The sequence below is a fragment of the Notothenia rossii genome (genome assembly GCF_949606895.1).
Source record: "Notothenia rossii genome assembly, chromosome: 5".
Lineage (NCBI taxonomy): Eukaryota > Metazoa > Chordata > Actinopteri > Perciformes > Nototheniidae > Notothenia > Notothenia rossii.
Genome location: NC_136903.1, coordinates 32317404 through 32343177, shown reverse-complemented (window position 1 = coordinate 32343177; position 25774 = coordinate 32317404). Strand labels below are relative to the sequence as shown.

Genomic DNA, 25774 nt, shown 5'->3' with positions numbered 1-25774 from the left:
TCTTATCTTATCTTAAGATGATCGATGGCTACTGCCATATTTGCAAAATTTGCCTCTGAACCTTGACAAGTGCATGTTTCAGGCTTATCAATGAACAACAGGAGGGGTCACAGACATAAGACTAGCTGTTAAATAAAGCTCTTCTGACATTAGGTGTCTTGTGGGTTAATTCACCCATTCATTATAAGCCCCAAGCCTGTTTTTCAGGTTTCAGGCTCGAAAATGACATTCCCAGAACAAATGACCATATCTTCCCTTCTAAAAGGGTTAAATTAATAATCTTTTTTCTAAAAGTAATAATAAACCTGTGAGTTGGATGTAGAAAAGTCAGAATCAATACAGATTTTTTTATTTGAAAGAAAATTCAGATTGAACATGGTAAAAAACTGTAAATTATAGTGTCCGTCCAAAAAATATGTTGTACTTATAGTGAGAACCAGTGGCGGTTCTAGACCAATTTGACTGGGGGGGGGGGGGCACTAGGGGGCCAGTTATTTTCTGAGGGGGGCACAATAAATGCAGGACGAAAAAGAGAACTAGACAGTATGAAGTAATTGCGCATAAGAAAACAATGCAATACAGTTATTGGTATTTGTTTCAGTACACTTATTTATTTCAGATATATCTTATAGTTATTACTGTTAGCTTCAGTTTAAGTTATAGTACACTTTTTGCACTAACACCATATCATATTTATATAAAAATAAAGACAATGAACAGTTACATCTCTACTTTACATCTACAATTACACGGATACAATAGTTTAACTCACCTTCAATTATTGTGGTAGTCTCTCGAAACGTAGGTTTCAATCAGTCTTTCTTGGATGCAACAGCCTCTGATAATGCGAGATGAAAAGTGTTTGTTTTTCGCGCGCTTCAGCCGGACAGTGAAAGTGAGTGCACCGCTCTAATGGGTCCTGAGTGCAACGCTCTAAAGCAGGGGTCTCAGACTCAATTTACCTGGGGGCCGCTGGACGTAGATTCTGGGCAAGTCTGGGCCGCTTCAAGTATTCCGCAAAACATTTATTAAAAAATACAACATTAACAGTTCTTCAACATCTTCTTAACATGAACTGTTCTTCACAACATAACTATGTCTTTCTTGCCTACTCCTTGCTGGTACCTGGCAGCGCTTCCTCTCACACAGCTGAGCCACATTTGGTTTGAGGGAGGAAGCAGTTGAAACCCTCAGTATGGCTTGAAGATGTGCATCAGTAAGTCTGGACCTGTACTTTGACTTATTGAAGTTCATGGTGGAGAAGAGCTGTTCACACATATACTGTATGTGCTCCCAAAAAGGCACATGGTCCGCTTGAACATCCTGGAAATCTCAGGGAAGGAGGGGGGCAATTCTCTCATGAACTGTCCAAGCTTGTCTGCTTTCCCATTCACTTCCCTGAACTTGGCTTTGAGCTCAGAATTGCACTGCAGGTTGATGAGCTCCATTTGAAGCACACCAGGGGCATTTTCCACATCAAAGGAGAAGGGGTCTGCAAACATTTGGAAAGTGGCTCTGTGTGTCTTGAAGTCTGCAAACCGCTGATCGAATTCCTCCTGTAGCTTCACAATGGCATCAATATACTTCTCACCACTGAATGCTGTGCCCCTGTCCATGAGAGCCTTGCATGCTGGGAAATGGCAGAGGTTTTTCTGAGGGAGCTGGGCTTTCCATAACATCAGTTTTGTAGAGAATGCTCTGACATTGTCATATGCTGCACAAACAAGCTGGCCCTGGCCCTGCAACTTCTTATTCAGAGCATTCAGCTCCTGCGTGATGTCAACAAGAAAAGCTAAGTCCATGAGCCATTTGGGATCACTCAGCTCGGGAACAACCATCCCACCCTTCTCCAGCATGAATACTTTCAGTTCTGTTCTCAACTCAAAAAACCTCTTCAGGACGTTTCCCCTGCTGAGCCAACGTACCTCTGTGAAGTAGAGCACATCCTCATATTCTGACTCAATTTCCTCCAAAAAAGCACGGAACTGGCGGTGCTTTAAGCCCCTGGATCTGATATGGTTGATGCATTTCACAACGACAGACATCACATTGTCAAACTTCAAGCATTTGCTGCAAAGGGCCTGCTGATGGATAATGCAGTGCAGAGCAATAGCCTCCTCCACACCCTCCTCCTCCAGTTTTCTTTGAACAAGTGCCACAAGCCCGTTTTTTCTCCCTGTCATTGATGGCGCTCCGTCCGTCGTAATTCCAACAAACCTCTTCCATGGCAGACCAATATCCGCAATGGCATCACACAGTTGCTGAAATATCTCCTGAGCGGTGGTCTGGCCATGCATTGGTTTCACTGTAAGCAACTCCTCTGTCACTTCAAAATTGTCATCAACACCACGGACATACATTGCGAGATGAGCGGTGTCAGTGATGTCTGTGCTCTCATCAAGAGCCACAGAGTATGCACGGAAAAGTTTGGCTTTGTCGCACAGCTGATCATATATGTCACTTGATAAGTCAGAAATGCGCTCTGCCACTGTGTTAGCTGACAGGCTGATGTTGTTGAACTGACCCTTCTTTTCCGGACAGACTATACTTGCAGCCTGCAACATGCATTTTTTTACAAACTCGCCTTCCGTAAACGGCTTTCCCGCCCTAGCAATATTCTCACTCACCACATAGCTAGCTTCGACTGCTAAATCAGCCTCATTGCTTCCTTTCTTGAAGAGATTTGGTTGCTTCCATAGAATTTATTTTAGCTCTGTGACTTTTCTCTCTCTCTCATCTCCCAGGTATTTTGCATACTCTGCATGTTTAGTTGAGTAGTGACGTTTGACGTTATACTCCTTGTATACAGCGATTTTCTCTGTGCATATAAGGCACGTTGCGTTTCCCCTGTACTCAACAAACACTCCAGGCCCGCGGGCCTGGAGTCTGAGACACCTGCTCTAATGGGTCTGACTAGAATGAAGAATAACGTTAGTTTCGCCTATTCCGTCATTCAATAAATCGTGTAATAAATCATACATTTTTCATTTTTTTCACTTTTCATTTTTAGGGGGGCCACAGGGGGTCAGAGGTCAGTGTTAGGGGGGCACTGGCCCCCCTTCCCCCCCCCTAGAACCGCCCCTGGTGAAAACTAACCTTGGACGATGGGTTAGTAGAATAAAAGCTTTAGGAATCAAAAGTACAACATATAATAAGTACCCTGTATCAAGATTCATGCAAAACAAGTGATATTTGACCTTTTTATACAGATTTAGCAAAAAAACCTCTTCTGGGGCCATTTGGGTGGATTTTCCATATCTCTGGCCCCCCTTCTTCGATTTTGACATGTGACATCTCTTTCTGACCGTTAGAGCCAATAGAATCGAAGGGAAATCGTCCCGCACACACTCATGTTAAAAAAAAAGATGGCGTCTTTGCGTATTCAATGAAGCTACATGTAATGTAATGTAGCTTCATTGAATGCGCAAAGACGCCATCCTTTTTTTTGAAAGCGAAAAAAAAGATCTGAAAGCGAATAAAAAAGATCTGAAAGTGAAAAATGATCTGAAGGCGAAAAAAAAAGATTTGAAACTGAAAAAATAATTGTTTTGAATCTGAAAACGTAAAATCGGAAACTGAAAAAATCAAGTATTCAAATATCAAAATATGTATAAAAGTGAAATATGAAAATAAATATTTTATTAAAAAAAATTGCTGAACTGAATCAAAATAAAATTCAACCTGAACAGTTATTTCAAATACTTTTTTTTTTTTTTAATACAACATTGTATTTTTCAAAGTTCAGGATGAAAACTTGGACTTTCAAATAAATTGTATTTTTTTGAATCATCAAAACTTATGAACCTGAAATAGCTCCATAAGGGGACAGTTAATAACCGGAAAAGCATGACATGGGCCCTTTAAGTAAACATTTGATAAGCGTGATTTTTGTGAAATGATAGTCTTTATTGTAAGTGGAAACATTAAAAAACATTTTTGCACGTTTACAAAACCGTATAAATTCACATCACTAGCTTAATGTATCTAAGAATATAAATATTTCTATTATAAATCTTAATAGAAATATTACAATAACAGCATAAACAATAAAAACAAAAATAAGCTACAAGTTAGGTCACTTTATCAAATTCATAACATTCATACTCTCAACTTTCCAAAGAGTTTGTAAAGATTGTAAATATGTATCAGGGTCTGAATTTGTCTTACGTAAGAAAACTACACATACTACAACATTAAATAATCCATCATTAAAACAAATATACCTATTACTATGCTTGTAATTATTGGGATAATTATGCGTACCATGATCATTGCCATAAGCCTGATCATGGTGACCAACAAATATACAGAACACAAACTAACTACACAGTCTATATAGGAGAATAAACAGATCAGGGTCAAACAAGTCATCAGCCTTTAGTTTAGATAAGGGGGTCATGGTTATGGGCTTGGGGGGGTCAAGGTTAGCTTTGTTCCTGGCCCAGATACGTTTAAAAGAGTTACCTTGGCCAAGAGGGGGTGCTAATAATGTTGGACATGTGCTAATGCTTGACTTTTAGAAGTCTACTATAGAAAATAAAGCACCTCGTCACATGTTTTATTGTTTAATCTCCTAACTGCTCTTCTATTCCGCTCCATATCGGACATCAATCTCCTTGGGAACGTCTGATTGGCCCTCAATGATTTGTTGGACTTGGGTCATCACCTTTTCGTGGAACACAATGTCCAGGTGGGGCAGCCCTTGGTACTCGGTCACATGTACGGGCTGCTCCTGCTGCTCCGCCCACTGTTTGCAAAGGCTCATGCTAAAGCTGTCCACCGTGTCGTCCCCATCGGCGTAGACAAAGTCCACCGGGTCCTTGTTTGGAAACTCCTCGTCGTATATGTATGTCACGGGAGTTGGAAGGCCCACGCCGTACATACACCACACCTCGACACCAGGAGGGTAGAGGTCTCCAGTGAGGTTCTTGGTGTCCTCCCACATGTGCCTGCAACCAACAAGAAGATTATGGCGTTGTAAAATCGAGTAGATACAATGGATCATATGACTACTTGTGAAAAGGGTTTTTAGTATTGTTTAATCGGCTTTCAATGATTTAATCATTGGGGGAAATGGCCAAAAGTATGTGTGTAAAGTGTAGCAAGGGGGATATCCACTTTATTGATAACGGATATCCACACCAAAACTTTCTCTTCCTTTTGCCAGTCATTGTTAACAATTCGATCTGCAACTCAAGAATGGAATTTGAATTGAGGGACACAAATTCAGCTAATTTATAGAAACAGATATCTTCATATGAATGCAGATAAATAAATAAGAAACGCTTAGTTGGATTGGACAGCAATCAGGTTCCGACCCTCACAATACAGTGATTGGTCGATGTGTTGCCTTTCTTTCAATCAATCAATGTTTATTTATATAGCCCAATATCACAAATGTTACATTTGTCTCAGCGGACTTCACAGTTTGTACAGAATATCAGAATGGCAATACGACACACTCTGTCCTTAGACCCTCACATCGTAAAAGGAAATGGTAAAATCATCTTTCTTTGAAGATTAACATTAGTTTCAAAGTAAAACTGTTCAATATAAATCATTAAGGTTGATTTGCATTGTTTATACTGCCCCCCTGTGTTCGTTTGTGGTAACTAGGATTTGTGTTATAGGGAATTTCTTCAGTTGACGTCACGACATGCAGCCGACTCCCGGTGCTGCAGAGTTCTTATGCTTTTGCTTTGGATACTATTGATCTGTAAGTACCAGGGGCCTCATTTATAACGCCGTCCGTAGGATTCACGTGGGAAGGTAGCTTACGTAGTAGAAATCCAAAAAATAGGTACAGAAATTTTCCAACATTTTCCGATTCACCAAACATTGCGTACCGGCGAGGAAAGTTGGTACAGCACCTTCTACGCCGATTTCCCTTTATAAATCACAATCGACTCGAAATGCGGTGCAGCTTTTGCGGGCTTCACGTAATGCCCATATTTGCCTATAAATAGTCAAAGAAACGCCCATTCATTCATTCATTTTAACTGACTTTATGAAGAAGATAGCAGGAAATGACGACAGAACAGCTACAAAAGACATCTCACACCGTATCAGATTTTGGTTATTTTGGGGAGGTCGAGATAAATCATATTGTTTAGTGGATGCAATTTGAACCATGACGACCTCCTAACCCAGGGGTTCCCAAACTTTTTCAGCATGAGGCCCAAAACAGAAATGTTGTTGTCCTAAGGGACCCAAGCTCAAAAAATGTCATGATTATCCATAATATCTACAGTTATAAACAAAGAATGCAACACACCATGAATTTTAAATGTAAATGAAAATATTTATTTAATTCTAAAAGTGCATCGCAGCAATTAGGTTTCTCACCATAACAACCTTCCCTTTGAGCTTGCCCAGAAAAAATAAGGATCAAAGCAGAAAGACGAAACATGGGACGTGCAGTCTAGTATATACAGTACAAATCAAATTTTAATTATACAATTATCAAAAGTGCAATATTAAGTTTGTCACTAGCTCAAAAACTATATACACACCATTTTCAACTATTTTAAATGAACAAAGAGCAAAAACATGTTGTAAACAGAAAGGGACAAAACACTAACTATAGGAAGAGCAGTCAAGTGTAGGGACAAAAGGGACAAAACACTAACTATAGGAAGTGCAGTCAAGTGTATTCAGTACATCACAGGTGAAACCAAATTTAAATTATCAGAAGTGCAACATTAAGTTTGTCACTAGATCAAAAACTATGTACACACATTTTTTAAACACTTAAATGAACAGAGCTGTTTTAAAACACTCTGAGAGACAAAGAAACTCCAACACTTGGCAACTGATTAACTTTTTTTTGTGGAGGCTGACTTGATAGGATGCCCTCAGTGCCCCTCTGTTCCCTTTGAATGCCTGAAAATAACAGAGAAGATATTATCATTAACATTGCTGGTTTATTGGTTGATTTTTAATACCAGCCGGCGTACGAATGTGGACCTGGCAACCGCATTTATAGCGCATTACATTACATGTTAGACGCTTTTATCCAAAGCGACTTACATACTCAATACTGTGGGGAATCCCCACGGAGGGATTTTGACAGGGTTGTTGCACAAAAGATCCAAGCGCGCACAGAAGACATCTGAGAGCAGACATTTCACGAGCGCACAGAAACAGCCTGAGTGCGAAGAGAAGGTTTTAAACTGGAACACAGGAAACCTGTAAGCAGAAATATATCTGAGTACAAGCGTACAGTTTGAGTAGAAGCAGAGCAAATCTAAGTGCAAGCAGGCACTATTTGAGTGTGAGGACAGGGTTTGAGGGAAAGAAATACATATTCTGAACGTGAAATCAATAAAGTATGCTCTCAAATTTAAAGACCACGCTCTTGAATAAAGATAGGGAATAACCCCCATATGTATTCATATGTGCATCACACAGCAGCAGTCACGTCCGTGCGGCTGATACTTTCTCTCGCTTTCCTTCTCATACTGCCTGTCACTTTCCCTCTAATCTTCCTGTGGTTATTGTTTCTCTGTTTTTCTCCCGGCCGTTTTAAAACTATTTCAGGCTAGTAAAAGTTGAAACACCGCTCTGTGCCGCTGCAGAATGTAGTGGACTCGCGGGAGAGAGTAGAGGACGCGTGAGAGCGCGCAGCTGGCGGTCCGCTCCGGGGCTCAGTCTGCATTTCATCCAACAAGAAACGAAACAATTTCACAACAGACCCTGACAAACTCACAAAAACACAAAACAAATGATTCAAATGAGTGACTTACTTTTCCGCCGTCAAAACACTGCTTCTTGAAAGACTCTTCTTTGCAGATGAAAAAATCCTTCGATTTGTCCCGATGCAGAGGATGTTTTGTTTGGAGATGCCGGTCCAATTTATTCATTTTCAAGTTTTCGTTACTGAGCACCTCTCCACATAAAACACACTGAGGCCGCTCCTCTCCATTTCTAACAGCTTTTGTGAAACCAACGTTTAAAAACTCCTCTTTGTATCGTCTTTTTGCCATCATGTACGATTGGGATTAATCAACAGACAATAAACAGACTGCGCGAAAACTTTTGCGGGGGACGCGTCAGAGCTGATACAAATACTATCTTTTATTTTTAGTTTATTTGTATTTAGAAAATTAAATCATTCAATATACAATGCTATATTTCATAATTTCATTTTCAAAATAAAAAATAAAATAAAAAAACTATAATTTTTTTTTATTTGCAACGCAGCCATCAGCTCTGATGCAGTGTGTGTGTAGCAATGCATTTAACTGGCGACCCAATCAAAACGGGTCCGCGACCCAAAATGGGTCGCGACCCTGAGTTTGGGAAAGGCTGTCCTAACCTATCAGGCTCTCCTCTCCTCTTTCTCTGCTTCGATCTCTCATGCAAAAAGCACTTTCTTTCAAGATAAGATCCAATCTTCCTATTCCAATCCCCAAAAACTATTTTCCATCTTCTCCACCCTCTTGGACCCCCCCAAAGCCCCTTCCCCCTCCTCCCTTCTGTCAAGCAACTTTGTTAACCACTTTGAATAAAAGGTTGATGATATTCGCTCTTCTTTTTCTGACTCACCTTTACTCACCGCTGCGTCACCAGACCCACCTTTCACCCACACACTAACCTCCTTCTCCCCTCTCTCTCCAAGTGAGGTTCTTACCCTCATTACCTCTGCCCGTCCTACCACCTGTCCTCTGGACCCTATCCCTTCAAAACTCCTTGAAACTATCGCTCCTGATATTCTACCGTTTCTCACCCATTTCATCAACACTTCTCTAACTTCTGGTCACTTTCCAAACAGTCTCAAGGAGGCAAGAGTAAACCCTCTCCTAAAGAAACCCACTCTCAACCCATCTGATGTTATAAACTACAGGCCTGTCTCTCTCCTCCCGTTCCTGTCTAAAACAGTTGAACGCGCTGTCTTTAAATAAATCTCCTTCCTGTTATCTCCATCAGAACAACCTTCTGGATCCGCACCAGTCTGGTTTCAAGGCAGGTCACTCAACAAAAACTGCCCTCCTTGCTGTCACTGAGGAACTGCACACGGCTAAAGCAGCCTCCCTCTCTTCTGTCATCATCCTTTTGGACCTGTCTGCTGCATTCGACACGGTGAATCATCAGATCCTCCTTCGCACTCTCCAAGAACTTGGAGTTTCAGGCTCTGCACTTTCCCTCCTCACCTCATACCTCAAAGACCGCACCTACAGGGTAACTTGGAGAGGGTCCGAGTCCGATCCTTTTCAATTAACTACAGGGGTCCCTCAGGGCTCTGTTCTTGGTCCCCTCCTCTTCTCCTTGTACACAAACTCGCTTGGATCAGTCATTAGCCCGCATGGTTATTCATACCACTGCTACGCTGACGACACCCAATTAATTCGGTCCTTCCCCCGCTCTGAGACCCAGGTCGTCGCACGCATCTCTGCTTGTCTAGCTGACATCTCTCAGTGGATGTCTGCTCACCACCTCAAGCTCAACCTTGACAAGACTGAACTGCTTTTCCTTCCGGGAAAAGATTGTCCCACTCTTGACCTAACAATCAACATCGGCACTTTGATTGTTTCCCCGACTCAGACTGCAAGGAATCTAGGTGTGACCCTAGATAACAAACTGTCCTTCACTGCAAATATAGCTGCTACAACCCGCTGCTGCAGATACACCCTTTACAACATCAGGAGAATACGTCCCCAGCTGACCCAGAGAGCGACGCAGGTTCTGGTCCAGGCTTTCGTCATCTCTCGCCTAGATTACTGCAACTCCCTCCTGGCTGGTCTACCTGCATGTGCCATCCGACCTCTGCAACTCATCCAGAATGCAGCGGCTCGTTTGGTCTTCAACCTTCCTAAATTCTCCCACACCACGCCGCTTCTCCGCTCCCTTCACTGGCTTCCGGTAACTGCTAGAATCCACTTCAAGACAATGGTACTTTCGTACCATGCTGCGAATAATAATAATAATAATAATAATAATAAATGGGATTTATATAGCGCTTTTCTAGACCCAAAGACGCTTATGGAATGGATCTGGCCCTTCCTACATCCAGGACATGGTTAAACCGTACACCCCAGCACGTGCACTCCGCTCCGCATCAGCCAAACCGCTCGCTGCACCCGCACTGCAAGGGGGACCCAAGTTCGAATCAGCAAAAACACGTGGGTTTGCTATCCTGGCTCCAAAATGGTGGAATGAGCTCCCCATTGACATCAGGACAGCAGAAAGCTTACACTTCTTCCGGCGCAAACTGAAAACTCATCTCTTTCGACTCCACTTCGAGCGATAGAACTATTAACAAAGCACTTATATACTAATAAAGGACTGGCTTATCTAAAGCCAGTTGAGTAGCACTTGAAATGTTTTAGCTCTATGAAACCTGATGTACTTATATGATTCTATTTTCTTCAAGTTTGTACTTTGTTAGTCGAACGCACTTATTTTAAGTCGCTTTGGATAAAAGCGTCAGCTAAATGCAATGTAATGTAATGTAATGAACCAGAGTAGCAGCAAGGAGGTCGGATCGTCACCAAAATAAATAAATAAGTGGTCTGAAAAAGGTTCATGACAAAAAAAATACACATAGCCTTCCTCAGGCAGTGTGTTTGTACCGGGGACAGGAGACACCCCCTTGATGAGAAACTGTAAGAAATGATCGGGGAATCCCTCCGGAGTGGAGTCATGACGACTGGATCTGAATTATGTTTTCGTATTATTTCCACATATTTCTCTCCATTCTTCCTTCTGCCAACGGTGTCGCAGTTTCTCGTCTCTCCCGTTTTTGTGCTTAGTGCGTACGCATGGGTTAGAGTTTGCGTGGAGGGCCGCACGTTTTCCCGTCAAGTTAGTATTTTATAAATCGCAAACATTGCGTAGAAACTGGCGTACGCCATTTTTTGAGTGTATATCCTTTTATAAATGAGGCCCCAGAACATAATGTATAACCTGTGTAACATTATTATGTTGTAGAAAATGTGAGTCTGTAATATTTTCCCTGTATGAAGAGTTTGTTAGAACATGCTTAATTTAGCAAGCAGTTAGCAGCTAGCTTTACATTTAGCTTGCTAGTCGTAGCAGTATTGTCAATGCACTATGTTTAGGCTTATTGCATTATTAATGTTGGCGTGTTTATTGCACTTACATTTACAGTAAGCTGTTGTTTTCATATGCCTTTGATGGTAAAATGGTGAATTGTATTTGTTTGGTTAAATGGGTTTAGTTAGTAGCATTACATACATATGCTGTGTACATGTATGAGTGTATGTATGAGACGCAGACTAATTGATTGTATGTATATCAGTTATATGTGTACTAATGCTTTATTTCTGTATTGTATTTCTAGTTTCACAATGAGAATCGTACAGTAAACATCAAGAAAAGCCAAAGCCTTGTGATTATTGGAGGATTCAAGTTGTTAGCTATCTGTCTATCTTTGCATAGCCGCAAATTGCGACTCCGGTCAACTCAGCCGTCTCTCGCGTTTGCTTGGTCAAATAAGCAGCTCTTCATTTTTGAGTGCGCGATTTATAACGCCTTTACGGTAATCGCTGAGAAGCGGCACTAACGCAAGAATAAAAGAATGCATGTTTTTTCTGCTTCATGCGATACAAATTATTTTTACCATAAGTTCTTAAAAAAACTAACACTGTTTGACTCAGTCCTAGTTTGGCTGCTACCAACAATAAAATGAAGAAGCCTAATTATACTGTCTTTTTTCTGGGTAATACTCTCAAATTCCCCTCCTGAGAACAAAATCATGCCACTTCTGCTATATTTGATGAGATAAAATGATTTTTAGCCATACATTCTAAAAAAAAGTGATACTGTTGGACTCAGTACTTGTTAGACTACGACCACAAGTACAATAAAGTAATTTTACTGTGTGCGTTTTGAGTAATACCCAGTCAAACTCCCCTCCAGAGTAAAATAATGTATGTTTTCTGCCATCTTTGATGAGAGATAAAATGATTTTTTGCCATAAGTTCTCAGTGAAAGTGGTACTGTTGGACTCAGTACTACTTGGACTACTACCACAAGTACAATCAAGTACTTTAATTGTGTACTTTTTGAGTAATACCCTGTCAAACTCCCCTCCTGAGTACAATAATGTATGTATTCTGCTATAGACCTGGTACAGGGACAACCACTTGGAGCTTAATGCTCTCAAGACAGTGGAGACTGTTGTGGACTTTAGGAAGAACGCAGCCCCATCTGCCCCAATCACTCTGTGTGACTCCCAGTCACTTCTGTGAAGTCTTTCCGCTTCCTGGGCACCATCATCGCCCAGGAACTCAAGTGGGAGCAGAACATCAGCTCCCTCATCCAAAAAGCCCAGCAGAAGATGTTCTTCCTGAGGCAGCTGAAGAAATTCAACCTGCGAAAGACGATGATGGTGAACTTCTACACCTCCATCATGGAGTCCATCCTCGCCTCCGCTCCTCCATCATCGAGTCAATCCTCACCTCCTCCATCACCATCTGGTACGCTGCAGCCACAGCCAATGATAAGGGCAGGCAGCGTGTCATCAGCTCTGCAGAGAGGGTGTCTGCCATCCCTCCACGACCTCAATCAATCCATCAATCAATGTTTATTTATATAGCCCAATATCACAAATGTTACATTTGTCTCAGTGGACTTCACAGTTTGTACAGAATATCAGTATGACAATACGACACCCTCTGTCCTTAGACCCTCACATCGTACAAGGAAACACTTCCGGAGAAAACTCATAGTTTAAAGGGGAAAATGGGAGAAACCTCAGGGAGAGCAACAGAGGAGGGATCCCTCTCCCAGGACGGACAGACGTGTAATAGATGCCGTGTGTAAATTAAAAAGATAATACATTTACAACATAGGTAGTCCAAATGTTTGGAAATGCATGTGTCTATATTAAGAAGATGAATCCACGAGGATATCCATCCAGGACTTATGATCCAGGACCACAGCAACAGGCACAGCCACGACTCAAGATCCAGGGCTCGCAATCCACGACTCAGGACCACAGCAACACGATCAGCCACGACTCAGGATCCCGGCGTAGATAGACACCAAAAAGAAAGACATTTGGGGAAGCTGGGTTATTCGGAACATGAGAGTACACAGGTACAGACAGAGAGAAGGAAGAAGTAAGTTGTCCCCCGACAAACTAAGCCTATAGCAGCAAAACTAGGGGCTGAATCTAATCAGCCCTTACTATAAGCTTTATCAAAAAGGAAGGTCTTAAGCGCACTCTTAAAAACGGATGGGCTGTCTGCCGCCCGAACACAAACTGGAAGCTGATTCCACAAATGTGGAGCTTGATAAGAAAAGGCTCTGGCTCCCATTGTACTTTTAGAGACTCTAGGAACAACCAACAACCCTGCATTATTGGAACGCTGGTAGGACAGTAGGGTACAGGGACGTGCACACAGACTCTAGGTAGTGCTTGAGCACCTGCCCGTTTTGCCCTGTGGACAGCAATGTGCCCTTTTGAAAGTTCGTTTTTTACAGTTTATTTTTTTATTTTTTACAGTGTACTGTTTGTGGCTCATGGTAAAATCGATCAATTCTGGATTAAAAGCTTCTAATATATACAACAATGCCCCAAATCCGCGTTGTAATTTTCTCAGACATCCCCACACATGCCCCGTGGCACTCCCGTACGTGCACTGACTGCAGCCCCTCCCTTCCCTGCTCTCAACGTGAACGCGCAGAGCAGACAGTCAGTTACTCGGTCAGACAGGCCACGGCGGGTGTGTGGTGCAGCAGCACGCAGCAACACGATTAAAAGTGCCCTAGTGACGACCAAGTCAGTAACCACCAGGTAACAAATACAACGAGTGTATTGTTTAATCCCCTAAATCAGATGCCAAACTAAACTATAACTTCACTTCTTTCCTTGCATCCATCCATTTAGTCTCGTTGTGCACTTTTGAAAATAGCAGATCTACAAGCTCACAATGCCACGCAATGCGAGGTGTCGTCCCCCCCTAGCTTCAGATTGGACCCCCCTAAGTCATTTAGAATAATAAAAATAAATGTTAAAATAAATACTTTTTTGATAATAAATCAGTAAAATCAGGCAAAAATAAGAATTAAATAACATAACCCTAACCTAACCCTAAAACCGAAATAAAGTAACCAAACACCGAAAAGAAACTAACAAAATCCGCCATTATCCGGCAAACCGCCACGACGACTCAGAAGGTGCCCCTTTTTTTTTCTCTTGAGCACCTGCCCCTATAAATGTCTGTGCACGCCACTGGTAGGGTATAATGAGTTCTTTAAGGTAAGATGGCGCCTACCCATTAAGGGCTTTGGAGGCGAGAAGAAGAATTTTAAATTCCATCCTGTGTTCTATAGGGAGCCAGTGTAAGGCAGCCAGAACAGGAGTAATGTGACCTGCACGCCTCCAGGACCCTGAGGCGGGAAGATAGTGGCCGACCCTTCCCACCCTGGACAAAAAACGTTCACCCCCCTCCCCTCTGGCAGGAGGCTGCGCTCCATCAGGACCAAGACCTCTCTCCATTAGGACCAGTCAACGTCTTGAGCCTCCAGCACACTTTCCCTGTACAAGTCTCATTCCCCATGATCAAAAAACGATCCCTGTATAGTCTGAGTACCAATGACCTCATATTATGTCTATCATTAAAGTTACATCACCCATTATAACAACAGTCTTTCCTTTATTCTCTTGTCTCTTCTCTTGACTGAATTACAATAGTCCTGTCTTTAACAAAATGTAAAGTCCTTCTACTGCACCTTTTGAAGACTCCAAAACAGGCATTTGTACTGTATGTGTTTGGAGAAATTACACAACAAATGGCCCAGATTTGTACTATAGAAACTTGAAATTTTGTAGTGCAGGACAAAATATAAATTGGCTTAGCCTTCCAGGTTTGTCAGGGACCAAGCAGTAAGGCAACAGGACATAGGAGTGGTTTAAATAAACTAGGGTTTTTATTTACCCAAAAGTCCACAACAAACATCATACAATAACTAGGCCTATAAAAGAGGTCAACAGAAAATACCTCAAAGAAACATAACCGGTGTTAAAGGTGGGGTAGGTAAGCTTCAGAAACCGGCTCGAGTGCACTAAAATTGGAAAGTACACAGCCAAAAAGAATCCGCCCCTTCCTTCAGACTTCCTTACAGAGCACCTCCTCCGTGAGAGCAGGCTGCAGTAACGTTACATATCAGGCAAAGCTAAACACATCTAGGTTAGCAATACTACACAGCCAAAGCAACTCCGATATTGACTCTGGTTTGACTTCTCCTAGTTTCCACTTTCTTTTTGTTCTTAATTTGCTCCGTTACATTTTTTCTTTTGCGACCAGTAGACAATGTTGAACCTAATTCTGCCATGGTGAAAGTGGCCGCCTGTTGCTGGCGAGTCATTGAAGTACTGCTGCAATGCACGCCCAATGATGGCACGCCCAATGAGGGCACGAGATACATTTGTGCGTGCACGAGATGGAAGGCTGACAGACAGGGCGGCAATGGCGAAACGGATTGGTTGTAGTTTTTACAGTATTACAGGTTCCACAGATGACATTTTTTTATGGATTTTTTGTCAAAGCACTTAAGATATTCATTGCTATCGGGATGTTAAGAGCATTCCATGGAATATTACAAAAAGTGTATCTCGAGCCGGTTTCTGAAACTTACCTACCCCACCTTTAACTCAACAAAACTGACCTGCTACAATGAAAAACCAAGGAACCTATATAGTGGCTTGGCCAAACCAAGTTGAACCCAAGGGATAATTAATAGTCACATCATACACAAAGGACACTGACAAAACCCAAATCCCCCCTTTGACATGGAAGCAGGTGGTTTGTCCCAATCTGTCCCAATTGACTCCTTGCAGTATTTATGAGTCCTCAGTGCTCGGCCACGCCCTTTGCTGAACCAGGAAGTAACCTCCCCCAATGAACATGGTAACTCAAGAGACTAAGGCCCAATCCCAAACCACTCCCTCGACCCTACCCCTCCGTGACGGAGTGAACTCCGTCTGTAGCCACACTCGCAGCTCAACGAGGCTCCCTCCTGTCAGATGGAGGGAGTAAATACAGCAGCAAGCTTTGGGACGGCCTCCCCTCTCTCCAGCAGAAACAGGAAATGCCGTAACTGTATGTAACAACGGTTTCAAATCAGCATCTCTTAGACAAAAAGTTTAAATTAATAACTCAAATAAAACTCCAAACATCTTTCATTGTGTTTCAAAGCTCTTTTAGTTTTAAACCTGATGTTTATAAGCTTATTAGTTTTTGCAACGGTCTGTAAATATACACAACTTTATAATAAAATGCACACATTTATCTTTTTCTAGACTAAACACAGGTATGATCCTAAGTTAAAAACATATGAGGCTATCATGAGGTTGTTAACATCGCAGTTTATCAGTGGATGTTTGCTGGAACTACTTGTTAACAGGTTGTTTCCTGACAGACACACACAGCGTGACTCCGGTCAGGTAGAGACCGGTCTCAAGTCAGCACCGCTGCAGACTCGCTGTTTGAGGGGTTGATAGCCCACTCCCCCTCGACACCGCTCCACACTCATTGCTTTGGAACAGCCCTCAATATGGCGGACCCTCCGCGTGAACGCGCAAACGGAGGGGGAGGGTGTAGGGGGCGGTTTGGGAATGGGCCAAAGAAAGTAATTAATACAAACAAATACTTGTGTTACTGTAGCTGTGCTAACATTTTTGAAGTCATGTCAGATTACAATCAAATAAAGAGTTTACCATTTCAAGCAAATGTGTGGTGTTAATTGGCATGTTTTATTGTAGCTGCACTGAAGCAAAACTACTGAAGATGAGGATGCAGCATAGTTGGTTTACCCTGTGTGGCTGTGGCCATCACAAGGTTGTATAGGCTTTGTTTTGCAATATTTATTCAAATGTCACTTCTTTTTTAAAATATAAAATGTCTGAGGATAAATACAAGCAATCATAATACTGCCTTCAGCTGTATTAATATAGTTGACACGTGTTTTCAAAATGAAATTAAGGGATTATCTGTAATGAACATTATAAAATAAATCTTCATTCTGTGGTGTTTTGTTTCAAAAGTGTTCAGAAAGATTAAATCAATGATACTGTATATAAAGATCTTAAACTTCTTATCAACATTATTATTAACTTCAACTAAAGTACATAGCGTGTACAAATGTGTTAATTGCCCTGCACCTGATGTTTGATACTGTTTACGTTCAATTTCAGCTATTTTGGGCAAAAATCTTATATTGACTAAACAATTTATGATTTGCTTTGATTTAGTTTTTTGGAGAAATCATTGAAAAGGTCAAACTTGAAAACATGTTGTATTTAAGTTTTGAAATGTTTGCACGCACGCAACATTATTTACTTTTGAACCGATGTTCACTTTTCAATTTTTCTATTTCCTTGATGCCTGGGAAATATATCCAGCCTGTAGTTCAACATGCACATTTTCTATACAAGTATGTACAAGAACAACATGAAGAAGTTCATTTCCTCTCTCTCCTCTTTTAATAATATAATCAAATCATCTTTAATTTTCCCATGACCTTCAAATCCGTGTATCTACCGTCCAATTGTTTTTCTTTATTAAACACGTAAACGGAAGAGCGTCTGAGAGGCCTTTTTGCTTTTTGCTTTTTACCTTACTAAATGGTCAAATGGTCCTTGGATCGAGGGGCGGGGCAAAACTCACGGAAGTGATTTCAAAACAAAAGCACTCGTTAGCTAAAATCACACTTTGAATCACTACAGGAACGGTGATTATTATAAACAAGGGTAATTTAGCGATCACAACGAAAGCGGCCAAGACACATATTGATCCCAGAAAATGGATGTTATTAAGGGCTGTAAATATAATAAGCCTCTGTCTAAAATGGACAACATTGTTAGGAGATTTAAACTATACATCGATTCTGCACTGCGGTCACTCAGCCGTCTCTCGAGTTTGTTTTTTCAAATCCGCTGCTCTTCATTCCTGCTATATTTGACGAGTGATACAAATATGTGTTACCACCGTTACCACAAGTTCTTAAGGAAACGGACACTCTTGGACTCGGTATACTAGTTTGACTTCTACCAGAAATAAAATGAAGTACTTTTACTGTGAACATTGTGAGTAATCCTCTGTCAGAGTCCCCTCCATAATGCATGTTTTTCTGCTATCTTTGATCAATGATAAAAAGACAATTTTACCATTAGTTCTTAATGAAATTGATACTGTTTGACCTTTTATTAGCCTACTACTTACAATACATTGAAGTAGGCTAATTTTTACTGTGTATTTTTTGAGAAATACTCTGTCAAAGTCCCCTGCTGAGAACAAAATCAAGCCACTTCTGCTAAGTTTGATGAGGGAATTCTTTTTTGTTGCCATCAGTTCTTCGTGAGATTGATCCTGTTGGACTCTGTACTACTGAAACCCCCACAAGTACTATGAAGTACTTACTGTGTAGTTTTCCAACAATCCTCTGTCAATGTCCCCTCCTGAGAACAAAAATGCATGTTTCTCTGCTATTTTGAATAAGCGTTAAAAAAACCTTTCTTCATGAGACTGATATTGTTGGACAGAATATTTTAAGAGGATGGTAGACTGCACACTGACACACTCTGTCACTCTTGTTGGCCTCTTATGATGCTGCTGTCTTTTAATATATGATTATTTCTCAGTCGCTAGTTCGTCACAGATTCTTCAGTCTCATCAGCCTCATCCTTCCATCAGTCCCAGTCAACGCATCAGCCTCCAGCACACTTCCAGTGTCTGACTCCATATGATATTGTCCTGATGCTGTAAGGGTGATGCCCCATGATCACACAATGACCCCTAAGTCTGAGTGCCAAGGACCTCATATTATGTATGACATTAATGTTACATCACCCATTATAACAATTTGCTTTCCTTTTTCTCTTCTCTTAACTGAATAGGCCTGTCTTTAAATATAATACAATGTAAAGTCCTTTTCCTGCACCATTTTAAGGCTTCAAAACAGGCATTTTTACTGTATGTGTTTGGAGAAATTACACAATAAATGGCCCAGAATTGTACTTTATAAACTCTGAATCTTGTGGTGCTTGAAGAATTACACATTGGTTAAGCCGGCCAGGTTATATATGCCTTTTTTGGAGCCCTTTTTTGCAAGTTATTAAAATGTCAGTAGTTATTTAAACAAACCACTATCTGAGGATAATACAAGCAACCATAAAACACCCTTTACTAGAGCCATTGAAGCCCATGAAGAATTTATCCTTTCACACATTTTTTCAACTGCTGTAAGTTAGGGCACTCTCTGTGCAGACAATTTAAAATATTCTTCATTTGCAGTATTTTTTTTAAAAAGTGTTCAGAAAGACTGCATCAATTATATGTATATATATATATATATATATATATATATATATATATATATATATAATATAAATATTTGTATTAACTAACCAAAGTCAATTTAAATAGCAGGCAAAAATGGGTTAATTGCCATGCATGTGGTGTTTGATATAGTTTACGTTCAATTTCAAGTATTTTAGGCAGAAAAATATATATTGACTAAACTTTTTTAATAGTTTACTATTTAGAAAGGTTTTTGTGAGAAATCCTTTCAAAAGTAAACTTATTTTTCATTTTATATTTAAATTTGAAATGTTTGCACACAACATTATCAATTCATACATTTTTATCAATTTTTTAAAATTATGAATCCATTTATTTTATTGTGTTTCCTTGAGGCTGGGGAAGATATCCAGCATGTAGTTCAACATGCAAATGTTCTAATGCAAATAAGTATAAGTATAACATGGAAAAGGAGGATGTGGATTTATTTTCTCTCACCTTGTAATTACACAATCAAACAATCTATAATTTAGCATGGCCTTCACTCACAAAAAAACATTTTGTTGAATTGGACACATTTTTCAAAGTCCTATTGACTGACATGAAATGACTGGGACTGATGGAAGAATCTGTGAGGAATTAACTAGGAGCAGAGAAATAATCATATTTTAAAAGACAGCAGGTTCATAAGAGGCCAACAAGAGTGACAGAGTGTGTCAGTGTGCTGAAGGATAGACCAGCTATCCAGGCCAGACTCTATAGACTTTCCAAGGGGTAAAATGCTGCTGCCGGAGTACTGACCGGAAGTATTGCTGATATCAAGTCTACCATCCTCTTAAAATACTCTGTCCAACAATATCAGTCTCATGAAGAAAGGTTTTTTTTTTTAACGCTTATTCAAAATAGCAGAGAAACATGCATTGTTGTTCTCAGGAGGGGACATTGACAGAGGAGTACTGGAAAAGTACTACATAGTAGGGGGTATTTTCAGTGGTACTGAGTCCAACAGGATCAATCTCACGAAGAACTAATGGCAAGGGCAGGGGACTTTGACAGAGTATTTCTAAAAAAATACACAGTAAAAGTACTTCAATGTATTGTAAGTAGTAGGCTAACTAATACAAAGTCAAACAGTGTCAATTTCATTAAGAACGAATGGTAAAATTATATTTGTATCATTCATCAAATATAGCAGAAAAACATGCATTATGTAGCCTACTAAGGAGGGGACTTTGACAGAGGATTGCTCACAAAGTACACAGCAAAAGTACTTTTCTTAAGAACTTGTGGTAAAACATATTTGTATCACTCGTCAAATATAGCAGGAATGAAGAGCAGCTGATTTGAACAAACAAACGCGAGAGGCGGCTGAGTTGACCGCAGTGCAGAATCGCTGTATAGTTTAAATCTCCTAACAATGTTGTCCATTTTAGACACAGGCTTATTATATTTACAGCCCTTAATAACATCAATTTTCTCGGCTCAATATGTGTCTTGGCCGTTTTCGTTGTGATCACTAAATTCACCTTGTTTCCCTTTGTTTATAATATTATCACCGCTTTTGTTTTGAAATCACCTCCGTGAGTTTCGCCCCGCCCCTCGCTCCAATGACCATTAGACCATTTAGGAAGGTAAAAAGCAAAAAGGCCTCTCAAACGCTCTTCCGTTTACGTGTTTAATAAAGAAAAACAATTGGACGGTAGATACACAGATTCCTTCACTCCCAAAAATATTTTTTGTTATGGTTTGCATTTTATACTTGTATCCAGTTTGGACAGATATGTTTGGGAAAAAAAGCTCCTTTAATGGCATAATGGGTGAATCTGTATACCCTGCTAAGTCAGTAGTATTTTAGTTACATTTATTTTACACATTTAAGGAAAAAGCAAACTCAATAGTGGACCAAAAATTGGACTATATCATATATTCTTAAACCTCCTGTTATCCTGAAATTAACTTTAAACCCTTTATTCCCTTTGGGTCATTTGACCCCAGCATTTTGAGCCTCAAGAACATTTATCATATTTAAAATGTATGTTTCAGGTTGTTCATTCAAATACAACATTAAGCCCATGCCCCAGAATTCCTATTATGTGAAGTTCGAAACATATATGTGACCTGCTCCATCGAAATCAGTCGCATTGAACCAAAGACACATTTTGAGTTGTATACACTGTTGGAAAGAGGAGATTCCTAGCTTTCAAATGATATCAGGATTGTTTTTCTACTCCAAGTGGTTGTCCCTGTACCAGGTCTATAGCAGAATACATGAGTTATTGTACTCGGGAGGGGAGTTTGACAGGGTATTACTCAAAAAGTACAGGATAATAGTACTTGATTGTACTTGTTGTAGTAGTCCAAGTAGTACTCTGTCCAGCAGTACCACTTTCACTGAGAACTTATGGGTAAGAATCATTTTATCCCTCATCAAACATAGCAAATACATGTATTATTGGAGGGGAGTTTGAAAGTATTACTAAAAAAGTACACAGTAAAAGTACTTGATTGTAATTGTGGTAGTAGTCCAACAAGTACTGAATCCAAATGTACCAATTTTATTAAGAACTTACGGTAAAACATATTTTTATCGAAAAATATAGCACAAACACATGCATTATTTTATTCTTGTACTAGCGTCAGTGCCGCTTCTCGGCGATTACCGTAAAGACGCTATTAATCGCGCACTAAAAAATGAAGAGCTGCTAATTTGACCAAGTAAATTTGAGAGACGGCTGAGTTGACGCAGTAAATTGCGAGGGCAGAACAGTCGATACTCCTGGCACATTTCAAACGGACACCAGAATGCTTCCAATACCAAAATTGCATTCCTGTTGCTTACAGATTCCAGATTCATATGTCGATCACCATTTAGTGATTATTTAGTAATGATTACATTTTGTATATAATTACCCCCTGATCTGCAGCTCCTCACATCCCTATATAACTTTGTATAGGGACCTTAATGACTAGCCTACTTAAGCAGAGTTAGCATTACCCTCTTTTAGCATTGCACTACAGGATGGATAGAAGGGTTGGGTTTTGAAAAAGATAAATATCTTTCTTAAACTTGAGAAGATAACATTTCATCTTGGAGGCCCTGTAGATTGCTTCTTTAAGAAGCAGAGGTATATTATTTATTCATATCGTTTTTGTATTCAATGTTATGCACTGTTAGTTAATGTTAATTATTTTCGAATACATTTTAATAATGTATTTCATTTATTTGTATTTTATTTATTTTTACTTTGTTGTCTTTTCCTATATGGAATCTATATCATATTGGATTGAACTGGGAGAGGATAAGTGAGGTGTTAAGAGGCGAAGTTCTGACAGGGGGGAGGTGTCAAATGGAACGAAAAACTGTTGTCAATTGTAACACTGTTTGTATCTGTACTTCAATAAAATAATATAATATACAAAATAAATAAATAAATAAATGTATAAATATATAAAAATCCTTTTTTTAAATTGTCACTTTCTTTTCTGATTGCCTTGATGAGTCTATAATTATTTTCATTTATTTTTGACAAAGACATAGTCCTTTGTTTCTGGGATAAAGTCATTCAGCATTAAAACTGAAGAAGAACTTAAAATAGCTTATCAATGATCAAAGAAATCTACGTAAAAGAGACCAAAACCACCACTGAGATACTGTAACTGTTCAACTCAGAGGGGCAGCCCTGATTAGATTAAATCCGTAAATTACCAGCCGTCCTCATAGTTGATGTCTGTGAAGAGGCGCTGGTAGTCCTGATTGGTGTAGTTGATGGTGGGTGTGGAGATGAACACGTGGTCGCTTGGCCAGGCTTTGGTGGGCAGAATCCAGGGATTAGTGGGCTTCATCCTCTGCTCCTCGCGGATCTTGATGATGGAAATCATCGGGATGCCGTCATTTTCTCCTGCAACAAGTCAGGAATAGGAGAGGTTTTAGTAATAAAATATGAACGTTTTATAAGAAAACATTTCTGATAGCATTGTCTTATTTATGGCAGTATATAGCATTTGTATTCTATTGTAAGTGATTTTTGATGTTGCAAGTCTGTCATCATCTTTTTGGGCAGTAGTAAGTCAGTCTTTAGGGACTTAAATTGCCCCTTGTTGAATTAAATACGTGGCTTCCTCTGATGAAACAGAAATGTTATCATTATTGAATAATATTTAATCAGGGAATATACTGTACATGTTAACATTTCAACCTATGACTTGTTCATTTTAGACTGCTGACTTCCTGTGTCTTATTAGCAACAGATCAACAGTGAAAGTAAATAACCATCTAATCTGACATAGAGTACATAGAAATGTTTCAATATAGAAAGGTGTATCGAAACTGACCCTCTCTTAGCCCATGTTTGTGTTTATTTTTTTCAAGCTGGTTCAAAACAGCTCTCAACCCAACACCAGGTAACATTTATATAATTAATTCCGGGAAAATGCTCCTGGCCTGTCCTTCCGGAAATCACAAAAACACAAAACTGCTACTCTCTGTTTCTCTCTGAATAATGTGTAGCAACTTTGGGCCAAGCGCTTATTTCACTGCAGACTTGTTCCGAGGTGTTTTTGAAAAGTGGTGAAGATATACAGGGTCTGAAGATTTTAAAATCGATTTCAACAAATACAATTTAAAGCAATGTAAGTTGTTTAAGGTTGGAGTGGATAATAATGATATTGGTAAAAAAAACAAGAAACTACAGGTATGTCACAAAGTTTATTGTAGATTTCCAAACTGGCCATTACCTGACGACAGGGCTCTGAGTATTTTGACAGCGCCCCCCCATGGAGCTGCCAGGGAAATGAAGCCCCTGATGTATTTGTCCTTCCAGGCCTGAGGCTGGTGGTTGAGGAAGTAGAGGACGTAGTGGCAGCCCATGCTGTGTGCCAGCAGGAACACAGGCTTCTGGTACTCCTCGTACATCTCCTCCACCAGTTCGTGCAGCTTCGACAAATACTCTGCGTTCTCATCTGTTGGAGGAGGGGACATCATGTGTTTTTCTTTGTTATCATGCGTGATGATGATCAATTACTATCCTTGATCTCATTATCAGTACAACTTAAAATTGGGTATTGTTGTGACGGTTCTATCAATACTGATACTGCTTATTGTTGCTCTTATCGATATCATGATGAAAGTGGGCATGTGTCCATCTTACACCATCATCAGAGGGCAGGGTTCCTCAATGACTGTAGTTAACTATAAAAGGACCTCTCACACCTATATGCTTCTGCAGCAACGCGGACAGCAAGAACTGTATAACTCTTTAAGCAGCAAAAAAAAAAAATGTTGGTTCAAACAGCTGTCCACAGGGTGGTGATCTGCAGAGCTGTGCATAGCAGACACACCAATGCACATGTATACATGTTGCAAGTTCAAAGTTAGGCTAACTTACCTAGCAAGTAGTTAGCGATGCTATGCTTTAGTAGAGGTTCAGTTGTATCTCCGTAGCTAATATTCTAGCAAGTGGTTGCAAATGTAGGCATCTATCAGAAAAAAGGCAACATTTGTAAGTGTTTGGATTTGTCCTTAGCTTTTTTTTGGTCTCCACCAATCCCTGAGAAAACAAAACATTTAAACCAGGGGTGTCAAACTCAATTTCATCGCGGGCCACATTCGCATAGAGGTTGCACTCAAAGGGCCGTTTGTGACTATATAAATATACAATACATATATAAAATAATGTGTTATATTACATTATTGCCTCTGAATTGGATTATTATCGGATAGGATAATAACTTAGTAATTAACTACGTCTGAAAGCAGAAGTCCAGGGAAAATAATTGCAAGTCTCTTCAGTGTGCATGTCACAAAACGAGATGCATTGTGGGCATGTAGTTTATGGGCAACCTGCTTCTGTAAAGTGTCATGTAACCGTATAATAAACGTATTATCTTCTTTGCAAGCTCTTGCAGGCCACATAAAATGAAGTCGCGGGCCAGATTTGGCCCCCGGGCCTTGAGTTTGAGACCCCTGATTTAAACTGCCAAATAAATGTCTTGTTTATCACCAATTGGTCACTTTGTCTGCAATTCAAAAAAACAAAACAATGAGCTAAAAGGAGGCCAAAAAGCCAAAAGAGTTGAGTAAAAAAATATTTCTACACCAATAGCACCTTGAATGAACCAAGACGAATTGTTGGGCAAAGTTAGCTCATGCTAAGCTAATTGAGCATTTAGCTTCTTAACTGTCAAATATTTAACTGGAGGTTGTTAGGAGTGAAAGAGGGGGAACACCAAACCGAAGTTTGTCAAGAGACCAGACACAACTTTAATCAATGCTAATGTTGCTACATGTTTACTGGATGGGTAAATAAGCAAATGTTTGCTTACATGCTGACAATGTTGTATTAGGAGCTTATTCAATTGCCTCCAAGAAGCCAATTTCTCTTGGTGGCGCTTTAACAAAAACCAAAGACTGTATATAAGAAGTGAACCTAGTCTCCATGACTTCACCCATTGGTTTGTTTGCTACGGATTTGAAGATTCTAATTTGGCATTTTGGCCATTGCCATCTT

The 25774-nt window shown here is 40.0% G+C and overlaps 1 protein-coding gene across 1 annotated transcript; it reads right to left on the bottom strand.

The window, feature by feature from the left end:
* Positions 1 to 3870: 3870 nt before the first annotated feature.
* LOC307041939 (phosphatidylcholine-sterol acyltransferase-like) lies at positions 3871 to 24671 on the bottom strand. The gene is made up of 4 exons (XM_079685549.1): positions 24653 to 24671; positions 24003 to 24227; positions 22975 to 23167; positions 3871 to 4949 (listed from the first exon to the last, which is right to left on the bottom strand). Exons 2-4 carry the CDS (start codon positions 24178 to 24180, stop codon positions 4586 to 4588), a joined length of 735 nt encoding a protein of 244 aa, XP_079541675.1. The 5' UTR covers positions 24181 to 24227; positions 24653 to 24671; the 3' UTR covers positions 3871 to 4585.
* Positions 24672 to 25774: the final 1103 nt, after the last annotated feature.